This window comes from Parambassis ranga, chromosome 21, assembly GCF_900634625.1.
Source record: "Parambassis ranga chromosome 21, fParRan2.1, whole genome shotgun sequence".
NCBI classification, from domain to species: Eukaryota; Metazoa; Chordata; class Actinopteri; family Ambassidae; genus Parambassis; species Parambassis ranga.
Genome location: NC_041041.1, coordinates 10,935,014 through 10,956,992, shown reverse-complemented (window position 1 = coordinate 10,956,992; position 21,979 = coordinate 10,935,014). Strand labels below are relative to the sequence as shown.

Here is a 21,979-nt window from a genome sequence, read left to right as displayed (position 1 = left end):
GACAAGACTTCTTTTATTCTACAGAAATAACCCTCTGATCAACAGAGGGGAAAAGACTGATATTGAGCCAAAGTGAGTCAGTATCAAAATGTTTTATTGCAAATAAATATTTAAATATCTAAAAGTTTCCAACAGTGTAACCCTTAGCCAGCACTTTATTACATATTTATTACACATAATTCAACATGCATTCTGGCATCATGAGCTCTTCTTGCATAGCTTGGCTATATTTCTAGAGATAGTTCAAAGTTTTAATTTTATTTTATTTTATTTAAAACCATGTACAATCAAACATTACATGTAAAAAAGTAGGTCTACTTGAGCTTAAATGCAATGAAACATTATAGGTTACACATATGCATTAATAGCTGTGGTCTTGGTGGCGCTGGCGCTGGTGATGGCGGAAATGCTGCTGCCTCTGCTGCCTCTGCTGCTGTGCCTTGATTTTCTGCTCTGTGTCATTTCCGTGCGAGCCAGTGACACCATACTCCTTTTAGTTGGAGCGACCGTGTAGGCTTCAGGGAACTGGTAGCCAGAATATCTTCCAGAACTGTAAGTTAGAAAATGCAGAGTTATTTTTTTATTTTATTATTTTTAATCTGCAGGTTGAGGATGACAAATGTTAGAGGTGTTTGTTACCTTGAGCGGCACCCCTCCCTCCCTGCAAAGATACTGTAAATAAGGCCTCCAATAACAAGTAGAGTGGAGCCTCCCCAGCCAAGATAGACTCCAACACCTATTTCAAACCTGAAAATGAACAAAGTAAAAATTCCTAAATACATTTTTTTTCAAAAGAAAAACCTAAGTTAGTTATACACTTTACATACTTCTGTTCTTTGTAGGTGGGATCCTGAAATTGTGCTCTAAGTTTGTTCCCATAGTAGGAGAAAGCCACCATAGAACACAGGCCTGAAACAATACATGCACACAATTATTCTAAGATTCATTAAAGTGTGCGTTGAGTTGACTCACTTCAAAAAAACTCTCGGTTTACCTCCTATAAGGTAGTTCATGCCTCCAGCAAAGGTCACTCTTGCATTAGCAATTTCAGACCCTCCAATCTTCGTACACTTCATTCCCACTAAGACCAAAAGAGATCCAAAGCCAGCCAGGATGATGCTGATGATGATGAGAGCCCGGCACATGTGAATGTCCCCTGTCCAAAAGCAGCAAAAAAAAAAAAAACAAAACACACAATTAACAGCTCACACTGACAGAAATGCATGACTTTGATGCTCAATACTTACAGTTCAGTGCAAACAATGATGGAATGATCTTGCAGTCAGACACTCCGGTTGAATCAGATACACAATCCTTCCACAGGTTGGAGAAGTAGTTCGACGCTGTCAGGACTATGCCGCTAACTTCAGACCAAGTCCAGATCTCTATTGGCATTGTGGAACAGACAAGGATCCATCCAGACACACAGACCACAAAGCAACCGATCTCTATGTACATCACCACAGTCCTGTAACCCATGTTTGATCAGACACAGAGACACAACTAATCCAAGCTCCCGAACACAATGTTGTGCTCGGCACCGTGTGCTCGGCACTGCCTGTTCTCTTCTCTGCTGCTGCACATAGATGAAAAATACACAGACACACACACAGAGACTAGAGAAACTGGTTTTGTGTACATGATGACATGTTTTGCCTTTGATTGTGTTTCCTGTGTTTTGTAAAGTTCACTTTGGTTAGTGTGTTTGTTGTTGGTATTCTCAAGAACCTTCCAAAATTCAGGTGCAGCACTGATGTCATGACTTTTATCAAAAAGACAACCATCACAGCAATAAGGTACCTGTACTCTAAGTGGGCCAGATCTGATAGATACAGCAAGTGGGCAAGTTCAAATAAACATTCCTGGATGGTAGCCACCTCCGCTGTGAACTTGGAACAGCCCTACTTTTCCCACACATAATCAGTAAACCTGGATTGTGGACTTTTCCCACAATCAGCAGCTCTTTTTGTCATTTTCCAGGCTCTCTCTGTCACATTATGATTTTTATCTCTCTATGGAATTGGTGCCACCAAGCCTCATCCCACCACTACCACCATCTGAACCCGCTTTGTCCTGCGGGTGAGAGGTGGGGTACACCCTGAACAGGTAAGCCTCATCCCCATGTTTGCAATTTCTAGGAGAACTTGTCTCAGGATCTGCTTTAATAATTGTCCCTTGAAATGTTGAGCTGCATTCACATTTCATCAAGCCTGAGAAGTTTCAGCATCCAGTGAGCTGACCCTGTGGTCTTTTCAAATTGTTGTGGATAACTACATGGACATGTTCTCAGGAAATAACCAGGTCTCTAGTGATGCACTCTTGTGTTAGTGATTGTACGGATTGTGGATGTTGTTAACAGTCTCCGATGTGGTGACTGCAGATGGTCATCACTCAGGCTCTCGCTCACATTTGAGTTCAGCAGCTCAGTTCTTTACCACACTGTAAGAAGGAACATCTTCCACTAGGGCGTCACCACCATGACCAAGGTACAGGATGTCTGCATTAAGACTCATATTTTCTATTTTTTCTTGCTAACTTGGAATTTTTAACCCCCATATTGCTTAAACAGTATATAATTTATTATGGAAGGGCATTGTTACTTTTATGACATTATACAAGAATAAAAGGCACCAATCTGATGTTAAATGTTAGAACTGGTCCTAAATGATAAATGATGGACATTACTTGTTTCACAATTATTCATCCAGGACACAAAATATGGTAACAATCTTGATTTTTCATTATTTATACAATACATTCACACACCCTTATCATACACACTCTATTTATTGTCATTTGTTAAATCACAGCACCAATAAAATATCTGGAGTAAACACAACACAGAGACATACAATACAGAGTACAACCTGTTCAACAAAATACAAAAAAACTGAAAAGTGAACTATGCTGGTTGGTAATAGTCTTTCTGTGTTAAACTAGAGCTACACAAATGCATCTCTTTCTGAGATTTTGGTCGGTGTTGTCTGAGAGAGCTTTGAGATCTTGGTCCTGCTGGATCGTCCTGATCCTGTATAATATCCGTACTGCCTGGAGGGCTTGTAGTATCCAGTGTACAGGCTTCTTTCTCTGGAGGTGGGGGACATATATGTGTTTCCTCCATAGTTCTCTACCGCTTTGCTATAAGACCAACACAAGAATAAAGTTAAAAGTGTTATATGATCTCAGTAGGCACAGAGGAAAAGAGTTTAGTTACCTTTCAGGCCAGATTATTTGCCAGACTGTTACAGCATAAAACACAGCCCCCAGCAGGATTAAGAAGCCTCCCACCAATCCTTGAAAAATGGGAGGTCCTAAATCATACCTGGAATAAAATAAATTGAAATAAGACCTTTCCTTTGAATTTAAACCTAACAGCGATATAAATAAAATGCTTACCGTAAAACTCCTCGACTCACAGTGGGACCAAAGGTGTAAGTGACGATCTTGTTGATGTATAAGCAGTAGGCAGAAATATCTGCTATGCCTGTGTGCCAGAGGTTTCGTTGAAAAGGAGAAATAAATGGGGGCAAAACATTAGTGTCATTTACAGAGACAAACACACCTGGCGTGTGCTCTGTGGGCTAACTCACCGCCAACAACGTGAAACACTGTTCCTGCAAAGACCAGTTTGTCCTTCGTGCTGTCGGCTCCACCAAGGTAAGTACACTCCATGCCAACGAAACACAGCACCACGGCGAAGAAGCCGAGGGTTAACCCACACAGGAGCAAACCCCTTACTCCCTGGATGTAAGCTGCAAGGAGACACAAAAAGAAACTGTTCACACATAGGATAATTAAACAGCTTTGCAATTACTTCTTGCAGGATTGTAATTGATTTTTCATTTGTTCATGCATCAAAAAGTCTGAATTCTTCACCAGTATCTGTCAAAGTTTAAAAAAATACTGAACAATAGTTAAAAAATAATTTGTTTAAATGCCATTGTAACCACAAAAATTAGCTTGTTAGGCTAATACAAGAACCTTAAAGTCACATTTACTGACACATTGTATACGTATATTTAATTCTGGTAGCAACAACACAACCAAAAGCTACCAGGTATTGTTAGCATTTATTGCTAATGACTCAAACTTTAAGACATATGTAATGGTTTTTTTAAAACATCACAGAGTAGCACATGTAGAACTGTCACTGTGAACATCAATAAAGCACACAAACATAATCTCTGAGGTACATATAGAACATACGGGTGACGTTCCAGAGCACCGGGAACTCTCTGCAGTTGGTGACGGATGTGGAATCAGTGTAACAGTCCTTCCACAGGTTGGACCAGAACCACGCCACCCTGATGATGGAGTTGCCTCCTTCTCCTCCTATCTGGCTGATCCTCCAGTTATCCATTGCCAGGGTGCACAGCACAAAGACCCATCCCATCGACGAGATCACGAAGCCAAATATTTGATTCAGACGCTTCTTCATCGCTGTTGGATTTAAAAAATCAGGTTGTTCACTCCTAGCTTCTACTGCTCAACCGTAAGCAGGATGATCTAGCTTGTGTCATGTCAGAGGGTGAACTGTGTGTCTGTGCCTTGTGCCTTGTAATGTGTTGATGAGGGCACTGTGCCATGGTGTCATGGTGTTTACTGTAAACTCTCAGGAGGATGCCTCCTGCTAACTACAAACACACAGCAACATTTAGCAACTTTAATACACAACAAACTATTCCTTCATTAAATCATGTAAAGAACTTTGTTGTTTTTAGGATTTTATTTTAACTTCAAAACAAACCAGACTGCTCCTCATTCTGTCAGAAACGTTCTACATTCATGACCGTTCTTCGTGTTTGCACATTACAAAAGTTAATGGTTATTCAGTTCATGTTAAACCAGATAAAATGAGTGACGGACACAGTTTTAAATGTTGTTATTACAGATTAACAACCTCAACACATTTTAATAATTTAATACAACCACTTCTTACAAAATGTAACACACTTTTTCTAACACATACAGCTGCAAAAAACAGAAACATTTGATTAGAGGAACCCTTTTTTGCAGTGTAATTATTGAAAAAGTTGAGTAAACTGTAAAAAAATGGGTGTATATTTTAAACTCAGCAAGCTACAACTTACACCAGTTACACTCTTTTGATACTCTGTATACCCTTCTAAGACCCACTAGTGGCTTTAACTAAGGGATTTTTTGCATTCCATCACACATAAACATTTTTATCAAAGTGCTGCGTCCTGGAGGAGTTGCTGTAGTCTGGAGGCGGTCTCTGGTTTGCCGACTGTTGCTGTCCTCTTGGGTAGGAGGCGATATGAGAATGTGAGGCAGTACCTTTGTAGATATACTTCACCTGACGGTGGCTGGAAAGAGAAAGAACACCAGTGTACTCGACAGGGATAATTCACAGCCTGTGTTTAATGCAAACATCAGTTCTAACCTTTCGCTAAAAGAATCTGCGATTGAGAAGCAGAGCATGCTGCCACCCAAGATACAAAGGATGGAGCCAGCCCAGCCGATGAAGAGAGCAGCTCCAAGCTCATACCTGGAGACAGCAACAGCAACATCTTAGGGATTTTCAGTTGTTACAATACATAAAAAATAAATAAATACAGATAAAACAAGCTGCTTACTTTTGTGCCACAAACATTGGATCAAAAAACTCTGATGTTATCCGATGTGCATAAAGGGAGCAGGCTGAAAGTGAGCAGATGCCTGAAACATTGGAAAAAAGTAATTAAACTAGAAAAAGTTTGATTGCAGCAGCTGAAGCATTGCTTTGAAAGCTTATTGGAACGATTGCTTTGAACTCTTTGAGAATATGAAATCTGCATGTAATTCATAAAAACACAGAATTAATATGAACAGAATCTGAATGGTGGAAGAAGAGCTGAATTACTCTGAACACAAGCTGAAATATAATATAATAACATAAGCTGAATCAGTCATAAAAGCAGCTGAATTAATCAAGATATTAGCTGAATCAGTCATAAAACGTTCCGCGCAATACACACTAATGTTAAACTCAGAGGAGACCTCAAAAACCACTTGGTATAAAACTGTTAACCATTTGAAAACTATGAACAGCTGAACTCTGAAAAGTAATAGCTGAAAAGACCAGAAGAAGCTGAACATTTTGATATAGTAACGGTGTCTGTAGCTGAAAGTATGCAGGCGCTGAAAACTTTTAAATGTTAAGGAGTCTGAAGGGCTCTCTCATTGACTTTAATGTTAAATTAATTTTTGAAAAAGCTTAATATTTTAAAAACTATAAATAGATGAACTCTGAAAAGTAATAGCTGAAAAGAACCTGAAGAAGCTGAACATTTTGATATTTGAATGGGTTCTGTAGCCTAAAGTATACCAACTAGCTGAAAAGACCAGAAGAAACTGAACATTTTGATATATGAACAGTTTCTGAAACCTGAAAAACCTGAAAACCTTTAAAAGTTGAAGAGTCTGAAGACTCTCTCATAGACTTCAATGTTAAATTAATATTTTAAAATGCTTTATATTTTAAAAACTATAAATGGCTGACATTTGAACGGTTTCAGTAGCACAAAGTATGCCCAAGATATGCTGAGCCAAAAAGTGTACGGAAGAAAAAAACAAATAAAGAAGTAGAAGAACTAACATCAAACAAACAAAAAAGGGCTGAACACACAGTGTAGATCATCAATACCTACCACTGAGGATGAAATTTACCCCAGCAAAGCAAGTGATTCCTGCTTTGTTTCTGTCACTGCCTCCAATTTTGGTGCATTTCATTCCTACAAGAGCGGACACAGAGCCAAAAAAACCCAGACAGACGGCTGCAATCATCAGCCCTCTGCACGCTTGGATGTAACCTGCAAACAAAGAACAGAAATAAGTGTTTCTTTTTCCACTCTTTCTACACAAGTCCCAAGATCAATGAGTGTTTGACCTTGTACCCAATTTACACATAAAGCAAGAACTACAACTTGTCACGAGCGAGCATTATTGCCTTTGGGAACTTGGTGGTTTTGTGGTTGACTGTGGGTATGAAACATGCCATTGAGGCACCATTGAGGCAAATAGTTAACCCCTGAAACTAGTCAGCCATGGTCAAAACTGCCCGAGGTTCCCAGTAAATCTCCATTACAGCTTTGAAGCTCTGAGAACTGAGGCTAAACATTGACGTATTTGGAGGTAAATGAGTTGTTCCTTTGAAGGCTTGCATTTGGCTCCATTGGCCCGAAGAGACAATCACCTTTAACATGATTTTTACAAGATAAAATTAAAGATAAGATCAGCCATGTTGAGGCTACATGGTGAGGATGAATCGATATTAAACAAAATAAAAGAAAGTTCTTACGTCCTCTCACAAAATTGGACAGACGGGTTTTAAAATTATATTGATGCAGTCAAAGATCATCTGACGAGAACAGAAAATAGCTGACCATCCAGTGCCAGCATCGAGGGAAAGTCCTTGCAGTTGGACACTCCTGTTGAATCGGTGACACACGTCTTCCATAGATTGGACCAGTAGGTTGCCGTGGTAATGACCGTTCCATCCAGTGAAGAGACCTTCCAGTAGTCCGTCGGCAGGGTGGAGGAAACCAGCACCCATCCAGAGGTGGTCAAAATAAAGGCCAGAATTTCCTGAAACATGTTGCTCATGCTGCAGAGCGGACTCCACAGGTTTCGTAACTAAATTGGTGGGATGAGTTTCCCTCTTGGCTGGTAGGACTTGTTAGGGCTGTGCAGGAGTTGGTTCAATGGATGGGCTGTGATTGATAGTTAATGTGTGGTAGACTTTTTTATTCTGCAGGGAGGAGTTTGACCCTAAACATCAAGAAGTGGCCAATGGTGATGAACTATACAGGTGCATTTTCCACCCACTCACATAAACACGTCACGATGAGTCACAGTGAAAGTTCTAGATGTTAGAAAGTCTGCAGTGATGTCACTAAAGATGTAAAACTGTAAAACTTTAACCGCCATTTAACAGCCATGGGCTTCTCTAAAAACACAAAAACAGACAACACTAAAGAGCTTCTAGCTCTCAGGTTTTAGTGTCCACAGTTCCATTAACATAAGAGAGCATCTTTCCTGTTAACCTATAAAGATCATATTAAGCGTGAAGTGGAGATGTTCTGTTTCAGGTCAAAGGCTGCCAGTGGCTGAGAAAATACTACCATGTACAGTTGAAAAAGTATCTAAATCAATTTCTGGAAGATAAGACAGTGAAACTTCAAACCTGCAGCAACTCCTCCAAAGATACAAAAGGCAGCTTTTGACACGACAAGCTCTGTCTTACGATTTGAGCATCATTGAAGTGTCCTAAACACATTATGTATGCTGACAGTAAAACACAAACACTAAATCTATACCTGTAAAAGTAAAACTAATTTGTCAGAATTTTCTTAAACTTCAGCATACAGCTGTAACATTTAACCTTTAACGCCTCACTGAGCTGAAATGTTTTCAGCATATAGTAACTGGACAACAACAATCATTTTTACTACTTATTTTAATACTTATTTATCACTACAAAGGCATAAAATAGAGGGGATTTACAGTAATCTGATTGGAAGATTATTCTATGTCTTCTTGGACCATAACTGTCATTGTTCCTTTGTTTACTTCCTCTCTACATGGACTCCATAGAAACACTCTCAGTTGGACATTTTCAACCAAAAGCTTACACATTTGCCATGGTTAACAAATCAGTCTGTGACAGAGATGAGTTTATGCTGTGATCATTTGTTTTTCAATGTGTATTTTTACTGTAACAAGTGCATGCAAGTATAACTGTCTTTTTCTGGCTTAATGAAATACACATTTTAAACTTACATTCAATTCAGTTCTATTTATATAGCGCATTTTACAATCAGAAATTGTCTCAAAGCGCTTCACAGAAACCCAGAGCCTGAACCCCTATAAGAGCACTGTGGCAAGAAAAAACTTCCTTTTAACAGGAAGAAACCTCGAGCAGGACCTAACCCTGACCCTAACTAAGATTCTAATACATTTCATTGAGCAAAATTTTCTAACAAAGACTATTGTTTACTTGCACACTAGCAGCATGTTGCTATGTAGTGAAGACGTCGATAATTGACTTAGTCATGTTTAACGGTGCAATGACCAGCAATGTTCATAACCTCTGGTTATTAGACTGAATCTACTGCAAAGCTTGAGTTTTGAATAGATTACCCTGTATGCTGGGAGCATTGCTCAACACTATGACATGTGTGGTCATAGTTACTGGCCAGTTACTGGTTCATCTATTTTGGCACACAATTTTTAGCAAGTGAGGGACTAATGATTACCTGCTTATATGTGTACATATGTGTTGTTCATGCTGTTCATGTCATCTGTTCCACCCAGTTTCCATTGTGTAAAATTATCATCTTTAAAGTAAGCATAGCTACTTTAATAGTCAAATAGATGTAGGCTGCCACAATTCTAGACTCTAAGTCTTGCAGGTAAACATTCTCAATGCAAACAATAAAGAAGATAATATGTGCAATGGCTATATTAAATATGAAAACCATATTTTCATCCTCTAATCTGCTTTCCCATTTTACCTCAATGACTATATAGAGAACCAATCAGTTAAAAGTCTACAATTTCCCTTCTCTCTTTCAAAACTGAACAAACTTGTTTTTATTCCCTGTTGACCTGAATTCAGTTCAATATTAACATGTGTCCATGTAACAGGTGACTAAATAGATGAAGCCATGAGGAGGAGCTTTTATGTGATTAAGTGGTTCATTCTTAATAAGCTACATTAATGCGGAAGTGCAATACCACCATCGGCCAGCAGGGGCCAAAAAGCCAAAATATTCTCTAATAAAATAATTGGTGAAAACCCGTCGGTCATCATGGTGTCATTTGCTACATAATCATGTTCCTATCAATGTCTTGGTGGTCCATCTGTAAATAAATTGTTAAATTAGATGATATTCCTCACTTTCCGGTAAATAGGTGGGCGTGATTGGCGTGATTGACAGGTCTACCACACTCACTGACGGGCTGTTTGGAGGAGGCTCAGACACAGCTGCACCGCGCTCCTTGTCGTGATTATAATTAAGACAATTGTGTTGTTTACAAGCGTTGGGGCCTTTCTGTACGTGTTTCTGTTCATTTGTTGGATTCACTGGATTTTTTGGTTCAACGTAATTATGCCGTGTTCTACAGACTCTTGGTGTAGTAAAGTTCCGGTAAGTTAAATTTATTTTAACAATGCTAACAATGCTCTAATTTTAAAGCACTCCGTGTCATTAAAGCGTTAAGTAGAAGGTGTACAATGATTCAGACGTCAGACTACACTGAGCTATTAGGGGTGTCGGTGATTCAGCACGTGAATTACGCAGACTTCTTGCTAGCTACGCTAGCTAGCTAACAGGACTTCATACATTCATTGTTGATTCACTCTTCCACACACACTTCCTCCTGCAGCCAGATCTAGACTAATAATATCAGACTGATGGTCTATTGTTTTTAATGCCTATTTTATGTTTTTTTTTTTTTAAACTTCTTATACTTTGTGTTTGACTGTCTTTGTGTGGTTGGGGAATCAACCTTGTGTTTTCTGTGATTGCTGGGATACAGTTACAGTTTTTCGCCAGAAATAAGAGCTGCACCAGTCTGGGTGTCTCCTGCCTAAAACAGCCGACCTATACAGGCCGTGTCATTTGCCTAACACCACCAGGACAGCCAGCGATAGAGCGATGATGACATGCGGCTGTTATCATAAAAAAAATGTCAGTTGTTGCTTGAAAGCAAATATTTAAAATAATCCGCGTCTCATTTTTTTTGCTCTCCTCATTTCTCTTTGCAACTCCCGAACGACTCAGTGCCAGCACATTCAGCGCCATTAAACTCATCATCTAGAAGGAATAGTTTGCATATTTTGCATGGACACCATCCATCTCAGATGATGGTGCCATGAAACCACAGTTCAGACCAGCATCATTTTGTTCATCATCCTCTCTTTGTAGGATTCAGTCTGTGACTTTTTAAAAAATTTATAAACATATTCATAAGTACAGTTTTTTTTTGTTTAATATGCTTTTACATCATCGGTGTATTTTTCCTTTAACTTCATATCACTCATGGCGGGTGGACAGATTTACTTTTACCTGACGCTGAATAGGGGAAAAAAGACCTAATACTGATAGTATTGCATGATAGATTAAAATACACACAGTTATAGTATAATCCTACAACACGGTGGCTGTTGGGGGCTCGTCAACACTGTGACATGAAGAAGGAAGTGATGGATACCTGCGCCAGCCAATCCCTACGCGGTGGGCGTGGCTAAAGCGACGCCGCGCTCACTTTACAGCGCAGCCGGCTGCCAGGTCCCTGTGATAATCCTGAGTGTGAGAGTGTGTAGGTGTAATATTGACGGGCATTAGAGTTCACAGCAGATGTCCTGTCAGTTTGTCCCGCTCTGTTTGAGTGTTTGTCGATATCCCCGTGCCACACAGCCTGCAGAGAAAGTCTTCAGGTTGCTTCTGCTGTTGGGGGCATGGAACCTCTGCGGAAAGAGGCGCAGGATAATCCGTCGGCTTCAGCTAATCTTCTCTCCAAGATTTTCTTCTGGTAAGAAAACCGGCCTCACGCTGACAGCTTTGTGTGACAGTAATTGAATGGAGAGCTCTCCTGTGTTACAGTTTGTGGCCACTCCAAGAAGCCTGTGTGCTCTGGATGTGATAGCAGGTAGCTGCTGCTGCTGCTGAGCATCCGTCCGTGCATAAACACGGTAAACACAGAAAAGACAGAGCGCAGACTCCAAGCCAGAAGTTTATTATCGCAGTTTAAATGGCAACAAGCAGATTTTTTTTATTGCAGCCAAATATACATACGGAACAGTGTATTAAAGTAGTAAAAGTAATTGAAGTGAAGTAGTTTAAGTGTACTATCCTTTATCTCCTTTGTTAGGCGTTGTAGTTATGAAGCTCAAATATTCATTATCTAATGGAAGATTAAATAATGACTCCGTGTAGCCATGATAACTTATTCGTCAGTATTTTATTATCATGTAAAACATTTTAGTGTACATAGAAACTGTCCATTTTTAATATGGTACAGTATAAGTAAAGCAAAAGGTAATTATAAGTAAAAACACCGTTATCACATCTGTAAACACGTATTTATAACACAAAATATATCACACTTACAGATGCGTTCATAAAGTCAATAGTTTATTTTTTATGCATTATTCCTTTTGAGAGTTTAAAGGTGTTGATGAGCATACAGCTAACAAGCTAGCTACACAGGTAAATTGCTACCTGGCTATAGATTTGCCTGTTAAGCATTGTTGGCATTGTAGCTAGCGTGTTAAGACAATTTACAACATAAATGGCATGTGATATATTTTTAAACATTATTCATGATAAAAAAATTCATTCAACTTGTAGTTTAGTTGAGCACTTGCTGGTTAAAGTGTTGCCAAACCAGCTAACGACTTAGCTGCTTGTAAATTAGCCTGTTAGCATTGCTGCTTTACATTTCTAGCCAGCAAAATGGTTAATAAAGAGGAGATATGATTTCGTATGTAGTGACATACAGTATATGTCTACCTAAATGTCTGGAAATTTTAAACCAACCGAATTCCAAGTAGAGTTAAATGTGTGCAGCCAGAGCCGGCCCTTGGCATAGGCGCCATAGGCCGTCGCCTAGGGCGACGGTAAGGAGTCAACAGCTGTGGTTAAAAATAAGGTTTAACATGGTCAATACAAATGAATGAATGAATGATCTTTATAGTCATTATACACTGGGTACAATGAAATTTTGCAAAAAGGTTATTCCTTAATGAGGACTCGAACTAGACCACCAGGAAGAGGGCTGCATAAAATGGGAAAACTGGCATGTTAGGTCAGTAGAGGGAGGAGAGCACTTTGACTATTTTGTATTATTTATTTAATAGAAATATTGTGTTTAATCTCATAACTCTCATAGTCAAACTCTTATATTAACATTTTCCTCAGGGAATAGTGTATCTATCTATTATCCAATAACTCAGGCCTTATGTTGAACTGCCATGCCATATTCTCACCTATAGGGCCCCAGAATGGATAGTGTATTTGCAATGTACTGTATGCTTTGTTGTTTGTAACTTTTCACTCATTTCTCGTTTGAAGTCATTGAATGTTGTTTCTGCTTCTATTTTTTAATTAAAAAATGTTAGCGTCAAGGTAACGATGTAAACTAAATGGTCTATAGAACTATTATTCACACTTTTTACACTGCTGCTTTTACCAGTTTTCACTCTGAATGCTGTGGAAAATGAAAGGTCAAAGAAAAAAATTACATCCTTATGCCAGACAAATGTCACCATCAGAGTACAATGCTGCAGAAATCTAAAGAATTTAGTCTAAGACTGAGTCAGTTCCATAACCCGTTGTCTGTTTACTTTTGTTTGCTCTATAGTTGGCTGAATCCCTTGTTCAGACTTGGGTACAAAAGAAAGCTGGAAGCAGATGACATGTACAAAGTTCTCCCAGAGGATGCATCTGATACACTCGGACAGGAACTGCAATGGTAAGACATAATCCTGCTCAGATTTACCATAACTGAGTGTTCAGCATCACAGAGTCCTTTCAAGTATTACTCAACATGGCACAAACGTTTGTTCTGTTATTTATGTCTCTAATTCCGTGTTCACGTCCATTTTGGAGGTTTTCAAGAGGATATTGTCCTTATGTTATTTTAAGCACACATGATCACAATATAAGTTAGATTGTCAATATTTCTTGTCATTGCCGGTTTGAGATTTGGTGTATCTTTGAAGGAAAAAAGGTATATATTGTATATAAACATACAGTAATGTGGACAAAAACTAAAATGGAAGAAATTTTTGATTTTTGAATTAAATAATCAAAAAAAGCAAACTTAAAAAAACCTTTGAAATAAAAGAAAATATTTAACAATAAAATGCAACTTCAATTAATTAATTTCTTCATTAATTTATATATGTAAGATTACATAACTTGTATTTAAAAAAAAAAAAAAAAAATTGTATCAAGAGAAAGTTTTACCAGCATATGCTGCTGTGTTGTTGGGCTACATTTGTCTGAAGTGATTTTTATGGAGGGAGTGGGTGGTGTTACTGTGAACCTTGGAATCTTATCGAATGTCACCCTGAACATTAATTTTGAATTATTTGATCAAATTGATTTATTGCCCAGCTCTATTTAGGCCTATAAGAGTATCTGAAATACCAGCAGATTGTTTTTTGGGTTTTATCACAGCGTTAATATTACCTAACCCTACTCGGTAAATTACCTATAGCTATTGTATGCCACAGGTATAGCTCGACTTTCACAATCAGCAGCAGTTGTACTGAAGTGACCCCTCTTCCGCTGGGAGAAAATCCAAGTGTTTAGATGACAGCCAGAGATTCTTGAATGTTCCTGCCACTGCCTGATACCTCTCAGCCTGGAGAAGTCTTGTGTTTTTGAGAGGTGTCCTCCTTTGAGGGTGTCAAGAGTTGACATTGTGCTTGGAGGTGTGCCCATCTATATTTAGACTATCACAGGAGGGAAAGCGTCTCCCCCACACTCATCAGAATCACTCTTAAAGGAGCTACCTCTTTTAGGAGCCTTTTGACATGAGAGCTTGGTTTGTTTGTTTGGCATAAATGAATAAAAGCGCGGCTCATTTGAGTGCTTGACACATCAAGCTGCTGTGAGTTTATTTGTCTATAGCTCATTAAACTATGTAATTTGTTATGGACACAAGTCATATACTGTCTCAGTTATTCACATCATGGTCATATCCTCTTAAGAGCAGTTAATTTGGGTACAGAGCAAACAAATTAATACCTATCATGCCTTGTTAGGCATCCATACAAGCAGTATACTTACATTTTATATTGTTTAAATAGGTTTTTTATTGCATTCTAATAAGTCACCAGTAGTAATGCTGGTGATTAAAAGGTTTCTCCTCTGTTTTTTTGTTTTGAAGGTACTGGAGTCAGGAAGTTAAACAGGCAGCCAAAGATCTGCGGCCACCCAGTCTCACCAAAGCTCTTGTTCAGTGCTATTGGAAGTCATACATGTTCATTGGAATATACATCTTTATTGAGGTGTGGTGCACTTACACTGTGGTTTTGTATTACAGATTTTTAAACAGCATTTGGTGTTAATAGTGAACATGTGCATCTTTGCTTTACATTCTTTTCTCTATAAGGAAATAATCAAAGTCATCCAGCCTGTGCTGCTTGGGAAGCTGATAGAGTACTTTGAGAGTTATGACCACACTAACAAAGCAGCAGTCTATGAAGCTTACAGCTATGCTGCAGGAATCTCAGTGTCCACCATTGGCCTGGCTGTCCTTCATCATCTGTATTTCTACCACGTCCAACGAGCAGGCATGAAGATTCGCGTGGCCATGTGCCACATGATCTATCAGAAGGTCAGTCATAATTATCCTCTATCACATTCTGTGCTGGTTTGGTTCTGCCAAGTTAACTTGATACTTTTGTTCTGCAAAGGCTCTTTGCCTTAACAGCTCAGCGCTGGCCAAAACAACCACAGGACAGATTGTTAACCTCTTATCCAATGATGTCAACAAGTTTGATGAGGTGAGTAGAAGTAGCTTTCTAAACTCCTGGTTTAAATCATATCATCATGACAGTTACAGGGTTTGCTTTGTGTTTGCGTGTTCATGTTTGTGATGAAAGGTACATCTCATATTTGATCCATTCCGCTTAGGTCTCTTAGAAGCAGAAAAGTTGTTTGGGAGGCAGGGTTTATTTCAGAGAACATTTCCAAAGTAAATAAATAAGGATTAACCTGAATTTGCTTGCATAATAGAATAGAAATACTTTATTTATCCCAAGCTGTGAAATTTTGCTAATATTTTTGGGTTGCTGTTAAGTCCCATTGTTGTGAATACAACATCTTATGAGCACCTCATCAAATTCAGTACAAACCTTTGCTTTGACTTATAATATATATATATATAATTAGATTTTGGTGATCTTAGATCAGAGGTCATAGCCACTCTAATTTGATATCTGTCTAAATCTGGTGAAAACAAACTATGCATGTCAGGAATGCCTTGAAGGAAAGTTGGTCAAATCACAAATGTTGGCAAAGATACTCAGAAACTTGTAGAAAAAGTCTTTTTGTCATTTTCTCACAGGTAACCTTATACTTGCATTTTTTGTGGATTGGCCCTCTACAAGCAGCAACTGTGATAATATTGCTGATGTATGCAATTGGCCCCTCATGTCTTGCGGGAATGGCTGTCTTCTTCATTCTGATGCCAGTGCAGACCATGTTTGGACGTTTGTTTTCAGTCCTCAGGTCTGTAGTCTTTTATATGACTGGTCACTACCTACAGTATTGAAAGTTTCTGACTGGTGTTGCTCTGGTTCCATTGTTTTCAACCGTGTCTTCTGTTAAAGGGCTAAAACAGCAGTGTTAACAGATGAAAGAATTCGCACAATGAATGAAGTCATCTCTGGAATCCGGGTTATAAAGATGTATGGTTGGGAGGACCCATTCGGTGCACTTGTGAATGAAGTCAGAAGGTATTCGTGTTTAAATTCATGATTTGCTTTAAGACAACATTTGTGAAAAGACAGAAAATAATAATAATAGTACTACTACTGTGAGGTTAAATTGGTTAAGAGATTTAAAATCCAAACATTACAAAAATGACATCTAGATCTGTTTGTACTAATAGAATATTTTGTCTTGTACAGAAAGGAAATCTCCACGATCATGAAGAGCTCCTACCTGCGTGGCCTCAACATGGCGTCTTTTTTTGTGGCCAACAAGATCATCATCTTCATCACTGTTTGTGTTTACGTACTGACAGGAAACAGGCTGTCTGCCAGCAGAGTGTTTATGGCCGTTTCCTTGTACGGGGCTGTCAGACTTACCATCACGCTCTTCTTTCCCTTTGCGATAGAAAAGGTCTCTGAGTTTCTCATCAGCACCCAAAGGATTCAAGTAAATACACCTAAAACCAAGGCTTCATGTACAAGCAGTGTGTTGGTGATTATTATTAAAAACTGAAACTTCAAATGTACTGTTCTTCTAAGACATTTCTGCTGCTGGATGAAGTTACCCCTCAGTACCTGGGACGTCCTGTAGCAGAGAAGGACTGTATGGTGAAAGTTCAAGATTTAATATGCTACTGGGATAAGGTGAGAAACATTGTGGAAAATGTGTGTCTCCCTTTCATCCTTTCATCTTCTTTGCATCACATGCAATCTTAAACTCTTTTAGGGTCAAACACAGTGTCATAATATATAGACGTGGCAACAAACTGTGGTTTTTGAGCCACAAAATCTTTGTGTTATTTGAATAGTAACTACATGTCAGTGTTCTAGTTTATTTGCTTTGTCTTACAGAGTCTTGAAGCTCCAACTTTACAGAACGTGTCTTTCACAGTGAGACCCGAGCAGCTCCTGGCAGTAATTGGACCTGTTGGAGCTGGAAAGGTCAGGTCTGTTCTCTAGTCTCAGGTTTAATTATGTACACAGGAACATAGTCTCGAGGCACGTTAAGTAGCTGGAAATGGTTCAAAATTCATTTATAACTTATCTAAAAATAGTTGGGATGCTTTTTAAGAACAGACCATACTGATTTACAAACCATTCAAATCCTGTATTTCATTGAAAAGGCTTCAAAGAAAACATGTTGAAATTGACAGGTCATGTTATGCATTTTATTTTTATAATTTCAACTGAGGAGATTATTTGCTGTAGTTTTTAAAGCAAAATGTTTTTCTGTGAAATATTAGCTTTTAGCATATGAAGTGAACATTTATTTAAAAATACATTTATCGACATGCATGGACCATGCATTTTACACAAGGTGGATAAGGTTTCAAAGTGTCCTTAATAACATGTTGTTTGGTCCATACAGAAACACAAATGTCTGTTGAGACTATTCATTAAGAGTCCTATTTTATAGCATAATAATAGTTTGTTCTTGTTTATGCAAAGCTAAACTAATGTCTGGTTCTATACATTCAAATGATATTAATGTTTTCAGGTAACTTTGACAAAGAAAGTAATTGTTCTGTGTGGGATTGTCAGTCTTCACTCCTCAGTGCCATACTTGGAGAGCTGAGTCAGGAAAGCGGTTTGGTCAAAGTTAAAGGAGAGCTGATGTACACATCTCAGCAACCCTGGATTTTACCCGGTACAATTCGGAGCAACATTCTCTTCGGCAAGGAGCTCAACCCCAAGAAGTATGATAGAGTTCTGAGAGCCTGCGCCCTCAAGAGGGTGAGAGTCCTGTTCACATGCACTTTTATAGTGGCTGAGTAACAGAACATCTGGTTTGTAGTGAGTCCTAAATAAATGTAACTATCTGGTTCTGTTTGGACCTGTTCAGGACATGGACCTGCTACCAGGTGGTGACTTGTCGATGGTCGGAGACAGAGGGGCCAACCTCAGTGGAGGACAGAAGGCAAGGGTCAGCTTAGCAAGGTGGGTTGGAACACAATATAGAAATGCAACTTGTTTTTCTCTTTGGTACTTTGACAGACTCCCAAGTTGTGTATGCTTTTAGAGCAGTGTATCAGGATGCAGATATCTACTTGTTGGATGACCCACTCAGTGCAGTGGATGCAGAGGTGGGCCGGCACCTCTTTGAAGAGTAAGTCATGTCACCAACATCTGACCATAATTTGAGATCTGAGTCACACTTCAGTTGTCTTTGTTCCATTGATATCATTTTTTTCCCTACTAGGTGTATTTGTGGACTTCTGAAGAAAAAGCCTCGTATCCTGGTTACTCATCAACTTCAGTATCTGAAGGCTGCAGATCAGATTGTTGTCTTAAAAGAGGTAAAGCTGTGTGTGTTTTTGTTTTATGTATACTTACTATAAAGGGCTTCAGTGGTTTCACTACTGGCTTCAGATCTGGCTGTTGGATTACAGTGAACTTTTTGTCCTGTTCAAGTCAACATTTTTCTAGTCTTTTTATTGTACAGTTTTGTGTTGTGTGCCCACTTTTCCTCAGTTTCCTTTCTTAGCTGACAGAAGATGCACTTTTTGTGCTCTTCTGCTACATCATAGTTTTTTAATGTTGTATTAAGAGCTGCTCTACTTTGTTGTAACAAGTGGTTAGTTGAGTTAGTGGCCATTCATGTGCGACCTCTTAAGAGTCGTCTTTGCTGCAAAACAGAATAAAATTTATTAGCAAATTGTAGACCTTTAACTAATTTTGATTATTTATTGATTGTTTACAATTAGTGATTTGGGCAGTCCTGTTTTCGCTGCTTAAGTCACTTACAGATGGCTTGAATCACTAAGTGTTTTTCTTTCTGTCAGGGCCAGACGGTTGCACAAGGGACCTATGGTGAGTTGCAAGGTTCTGGACTGGACTTTACCTCCCTGCTTAAGGAAGATAAGGAGCAGGCTGAGGAGAGGCAGGACACGACCCCCAATCCTGGCATGGCCACCTGCTTCCCCCATGCACTCTCAGACAACTCCATGTCCTCCATGTCCTCACTTTCCTCCTCACAGTACTCTTTGATTGAAGCAACAGAGCCTCTTGCAATGGTAGGTGTTTTTAAAACATTAAAAAATACTTACAGATGCACACCATCAAGAGAATTTTGTGTTGATGCTGTGCATCTTTTCAGCCACTAGAGAGCAGAATACACTCACATTTTGACTGCAGTTCATTATTGCTGGTTTTGAAGTACTGCTTGATAAACGGTGCTGACACTAGTGTCTATCTGTAGGTAGTGCAACCAACAGAGGAGGAAAGCCGCTTAGAAGGAAACGTCAGCCTGAATATGTATGTGAAGTATTTCATGGCAGGTGCTAACTTCCTGGTCCTCTTGGTCCTCATTTTTCTCAATGCGCTTGCACATGTGAGTTAATTTATTTTCTATCAACAGTGGAAAAATGACATAGCTTTAGATAAAGTAAATTTTATATGAATTTGCAATACATATAATACAAATAAGTCATCAACTAGACGGGTTTCTTTATTGTTTGTAATTTGTTTTGTGTACAGATTACATTTGTGCTGCAGGACTGGTGGCTCGCATGCTGGTGAGGTTTTGTTTCTTTAAACCTTGTGAACACTGCTAGCAAAAAAAAATGTGAATAACATGTTTTGTAAGCTGAGAAAAATTCTCAGACTGAAAATGGTTAATAATTTAGTAGAAGAGGACTGTTTTTTTTTCTCGACATTATCTTTCTCTTGTTGTAACTGACCTTGTGCTTCAGGATAGGAGGAGTGCGTTTCGTTTTGTGCCTTCATGTTGCGGCTTTCTGTCTTCGTTGTGTTTATTTGTCCTTGTGGATTTTTTTGTTTCTTTTGTGGCTTACAGGGCCTCTGAACAGAAGCACATCAGTGTGACAGAGCACCTCAATGGCAGCTTCCCTCAGCAGCTGGACCTTGACCTGTACCTAGGTGTTTACGCAGGTGAACCTCGCAGAGCGCACATTGCTTTTTGTGTGCTGTTAAAGCTCTGAATACAGCAGCCATTCAATGAACAGATTCACAGTTCTTTGGCTGTGGCCCAAGGCCTTCAAGGCCCAGTGTGTGTGTGTACACGGGCCTCAGCTGTACAGGGAGATAGCTGTGCCTTTCTTGCTCTGTGCTGTTGGATTGCTCTGATTGTCTGGTTGTGACTCTCAGCCACTTCACTCTTTCAGGCATTGTGATAAATATGCATTCAAGAGAAAAATAATAATAATTGAATGAAGAAAAACATAAAGTGGAATATATCTGTTTTTATGTTGTGCAGTTTGCCTAATAATGTCACTTTAAATGCATAGTTGGTCTTGGAACAGAACAACACTGTGGTGCGCTAATGTTTTTTTTTTTTTTTTTTTCTTTTTTGTGCTTTTGTTAGGTTTAACAGCCACTTCAGTTGTGTTTGGCTTCCTCCGCAGTTTAGTTTTCTTCAACGTGCTGGTGACCTCAGCCCAAACGCTGCACAACAGCATGTTTAACGCCATCCTCAGGACCTCAGTACACTTTTTTGATATCAACCCAATTGGTAAGTCTCTCACCAGCATGTCACCTAAAAAACTGATCTCTATACAAGTTATGCGAACATCCATTTAAACCTGTGTTGAAATTATAGATGTAACATTTCACCACTAGAGAGCAGACTGATACTTATGTTGTCATGTTTAGGTCTGCTTACAATGCTTCCCCTCTATAGTTTGTCAAAGCCATCAAGTTCCATATGATATAATAATTTAGTTTTTGATTTTTAGAAGAATTCAGAAGTACAAATTCTGTTCTAATATTTTTAAATAATCATCTCATTAAAATGGTTATTTACTGTGTAGAAATAGTATTAAATCCATTAATTAGGGAATCTAATGGTTACATTAATATAAAAATAAATATGTTGTTAGTTTAATGGTTTTAGAATTTGGCTGGCAAGGAAGTAAAACCATTGCAACCAAGAGCCAGTTCAGTCAAACTCCCTTTGACATGACTTAATATTTAGTCATAATGTATGAGCAAAGAGGGTGCTATCTTTTTTTTATTGTGAACCCCTACAATAGAGCAAACAGTCAGACTGTATAAATACTGTTTGCAGTAGATCTTGGACACTGTTGTGTTTGGACTATAGAGCTGTGTAAATACAGACATATTTGTCTTGTGCGGTGTATCAGAAATTTCGATTATTTCATTAGCTTTGTAGGCTGTAGCTGCTGGGTCAATGGAGTAGGCAGATGGACATGATTTTAAAAGTGAGCAAACACTAACAATATACGCCTGACTTTACTTAGGAAGGGCGGCTGCTGCCTTTTTTTTAAGTAAATTTCACACCACCTTTTATAATAGAAACCCAATATATATCTAATCCTAATATATAGAGCATTATTTAAGATTTTGTTAAAATATTTTCTTCCTCTTAATGTTTTATCTCTCTGAATGTTTTGTATTAATTAAAGACTTCTTTTAATTAGGTGAGGCAATGTCACTACAATCTGTCATTTACATCCAAAGTCAACTGTCAAGTGGCCCACTTTGATAACTTTAATTTTTCTGGAGCATTGTTCACCTGTCAGCAGATAATTACTCAGCCTAATCTCT

The 21,979-nt window shown here is 38.7% G+C and overlaps 4 protein-coding genes across 4 annotated transcripts in view; 1 reads left to right on the top strand and 3 right to left on the bottom strand.

Annotated features, from left to right (window-relative positions):
* Nucleotides 1-275: 275 nt before the first annotated feature.
* Nucleotides 276-1,562, bottom strand: LOC114426527 (claudin-10-like). The gene is made up of 5 exons (XM_028394002.1): nucleotides 1,248-1,562; nucleotides 995-1,156; nucleotides 828-909; nucleotides 640-747; nucleotides 276-550 (listed from the first exon to the last, which is right to left on the bottom strand). Exons 1-5 carry the CDS (start codon nucleotides 1,477-1,479, stop codon nucleotides 349-351), a joined length of 786 nt encoding a protein of 261 aa, XP_028249803.1. The 5' UTR covers nucleotides 1,480-1,562; the 3' UTR covers nucleotides 276-348.
* Nucleotides 1,563-2,881: 1,319 nt separating this feature from the next.
* On the bottom strand, nucleotides 2,882-4,518 carry LOC114426561 (claudin-10-like). The gene is made up of 5 exons (XM_028394058.1): nucleotides 4,207-4,518; nucleotides 3,591-3,752; nucleotides 3,397-3,484; nucleotides 3,215-3,322; nucleotides 2,882-3,138 (listed from the first exon to the last, which is right to left on the bottom strand). Exons 1-5 carry the CDS (start codon nucleotides 4,436-4,438, stop codon nucleotides 2,943-2,945), a joined length of 786 nt encoding a protein of 261 aa, XP_028249859.1. The 5' UTR covers nucleotides 4,439-4,518; the 3' UTR covers nucleotides 2,882-2,942.
* Nucleotides 4,519-5,170: 652 nt separating this feature from the next.
* LOC114426418 (claudin-10-like) lies at nucleotides 5,171-7,700 on the bottom strand. Its single transcript, XM_028393812.1, has 5 exons — nucleotides 7,386-7,700; nucleotides 6,651-6,812; nucleotides 5,598-5,679; nucleotides 5,405-5,509; nucleotides 5,171-5,327 (listed from the first exon to the last, which is right to left on the bottom strand). Exons 1-5 carry the CDS (start codon nucleotides 7,603-7,605, stop codon nucleotides 5,171-5,173), a joined length of 726 nt encoding a protein of 241 aa, XP_028249613.1. The 5' UTR covers nucleotides 7,606-7,700.
* Nucleotides 7,701-11,464: 3,764 nt separating this feature from the next.
* The window catches only part of LOC114426055 (multidrug resistance-associated protein 4-like), a 32,170-nt gene continuing 21,655 nt past the window's right edge, over nucleotides 11,465-21,979 (top strand). The window contains exons 1-19 of the mRNA XM_028393187.1: nucleotides 11,465-11,538; nucleotides 13,369-13,479; nucleotides 14,905-15,025; nucleotides 15,130-15,354; nucleotides 15,434-15,523; nucleotides 16,087-16,250; nucleotides 16,352-16,477; nucleotides 16,652-16,901; nucleotides 16,994-17,098; nucleotides 17,306-17,395; nucleotides 17,996-18,187; nucleotides 18,297-18,391; nucleotides 18,474-18,560; nucleotides 18,654-18,750; nucleotides 19,237-19,467; nucleotides 19,653-19,784; nucleotides 19,931-19,968; nucleotides 20,250-20,344; nucleotides 20,778-20,924. Of these exons, the coding sequence (XP_028248988.1) occupies nucleotides 11,465-11,538; nucleotides 13,369-13,479; nucleotides 14,905-15,025; nucleotides 15,130-15,354; nucleotides 15,434-15,523; nucleotides 16,087-16,250; nucleotides 16,352-16,477; nucleotides 16,652-16,901; nucleotides 16,994-17,098; nucleotides 17,306-17,395; nucleotides 17,996-18,187; nucleotides 18,297-18,391; nucleotides 18,474-18,560; nucleotides 18,654-18,750; nucleotides 19,237-19,467; nucleotides 19,653-19,784; nucleotides 19,931-19,968; nucleotides 20,250-20,344; nucleotides 20,778-20,924 (2,470 nt within the window). The remainder of the gene's footprint in view (nucleotides 11,539-13,368; nucleotides 13,480-14,904; nucleotides 15,026-15,129; nucleotides 15,355-15,433; nucleotides 15,524-16,086; nucleotides 16,251-16,351; nucleotides 16,478-16,651; nucleotides 16,902-16,993; nucleotides 17,099-17,305; nucleotides 17,396-17,995; nucleotides 18,188-18,296; nucleotides 18,392-18,473; nucleotides 18,561-18,653; nucleotides 18,751-19,236; nucleotides 19,468-19,652; nucleotides 19,785-19,930; nucleotides 19,969-20,249; nucleotides 20,345-20,777; nucleotides 20,925-21,979) is intronic.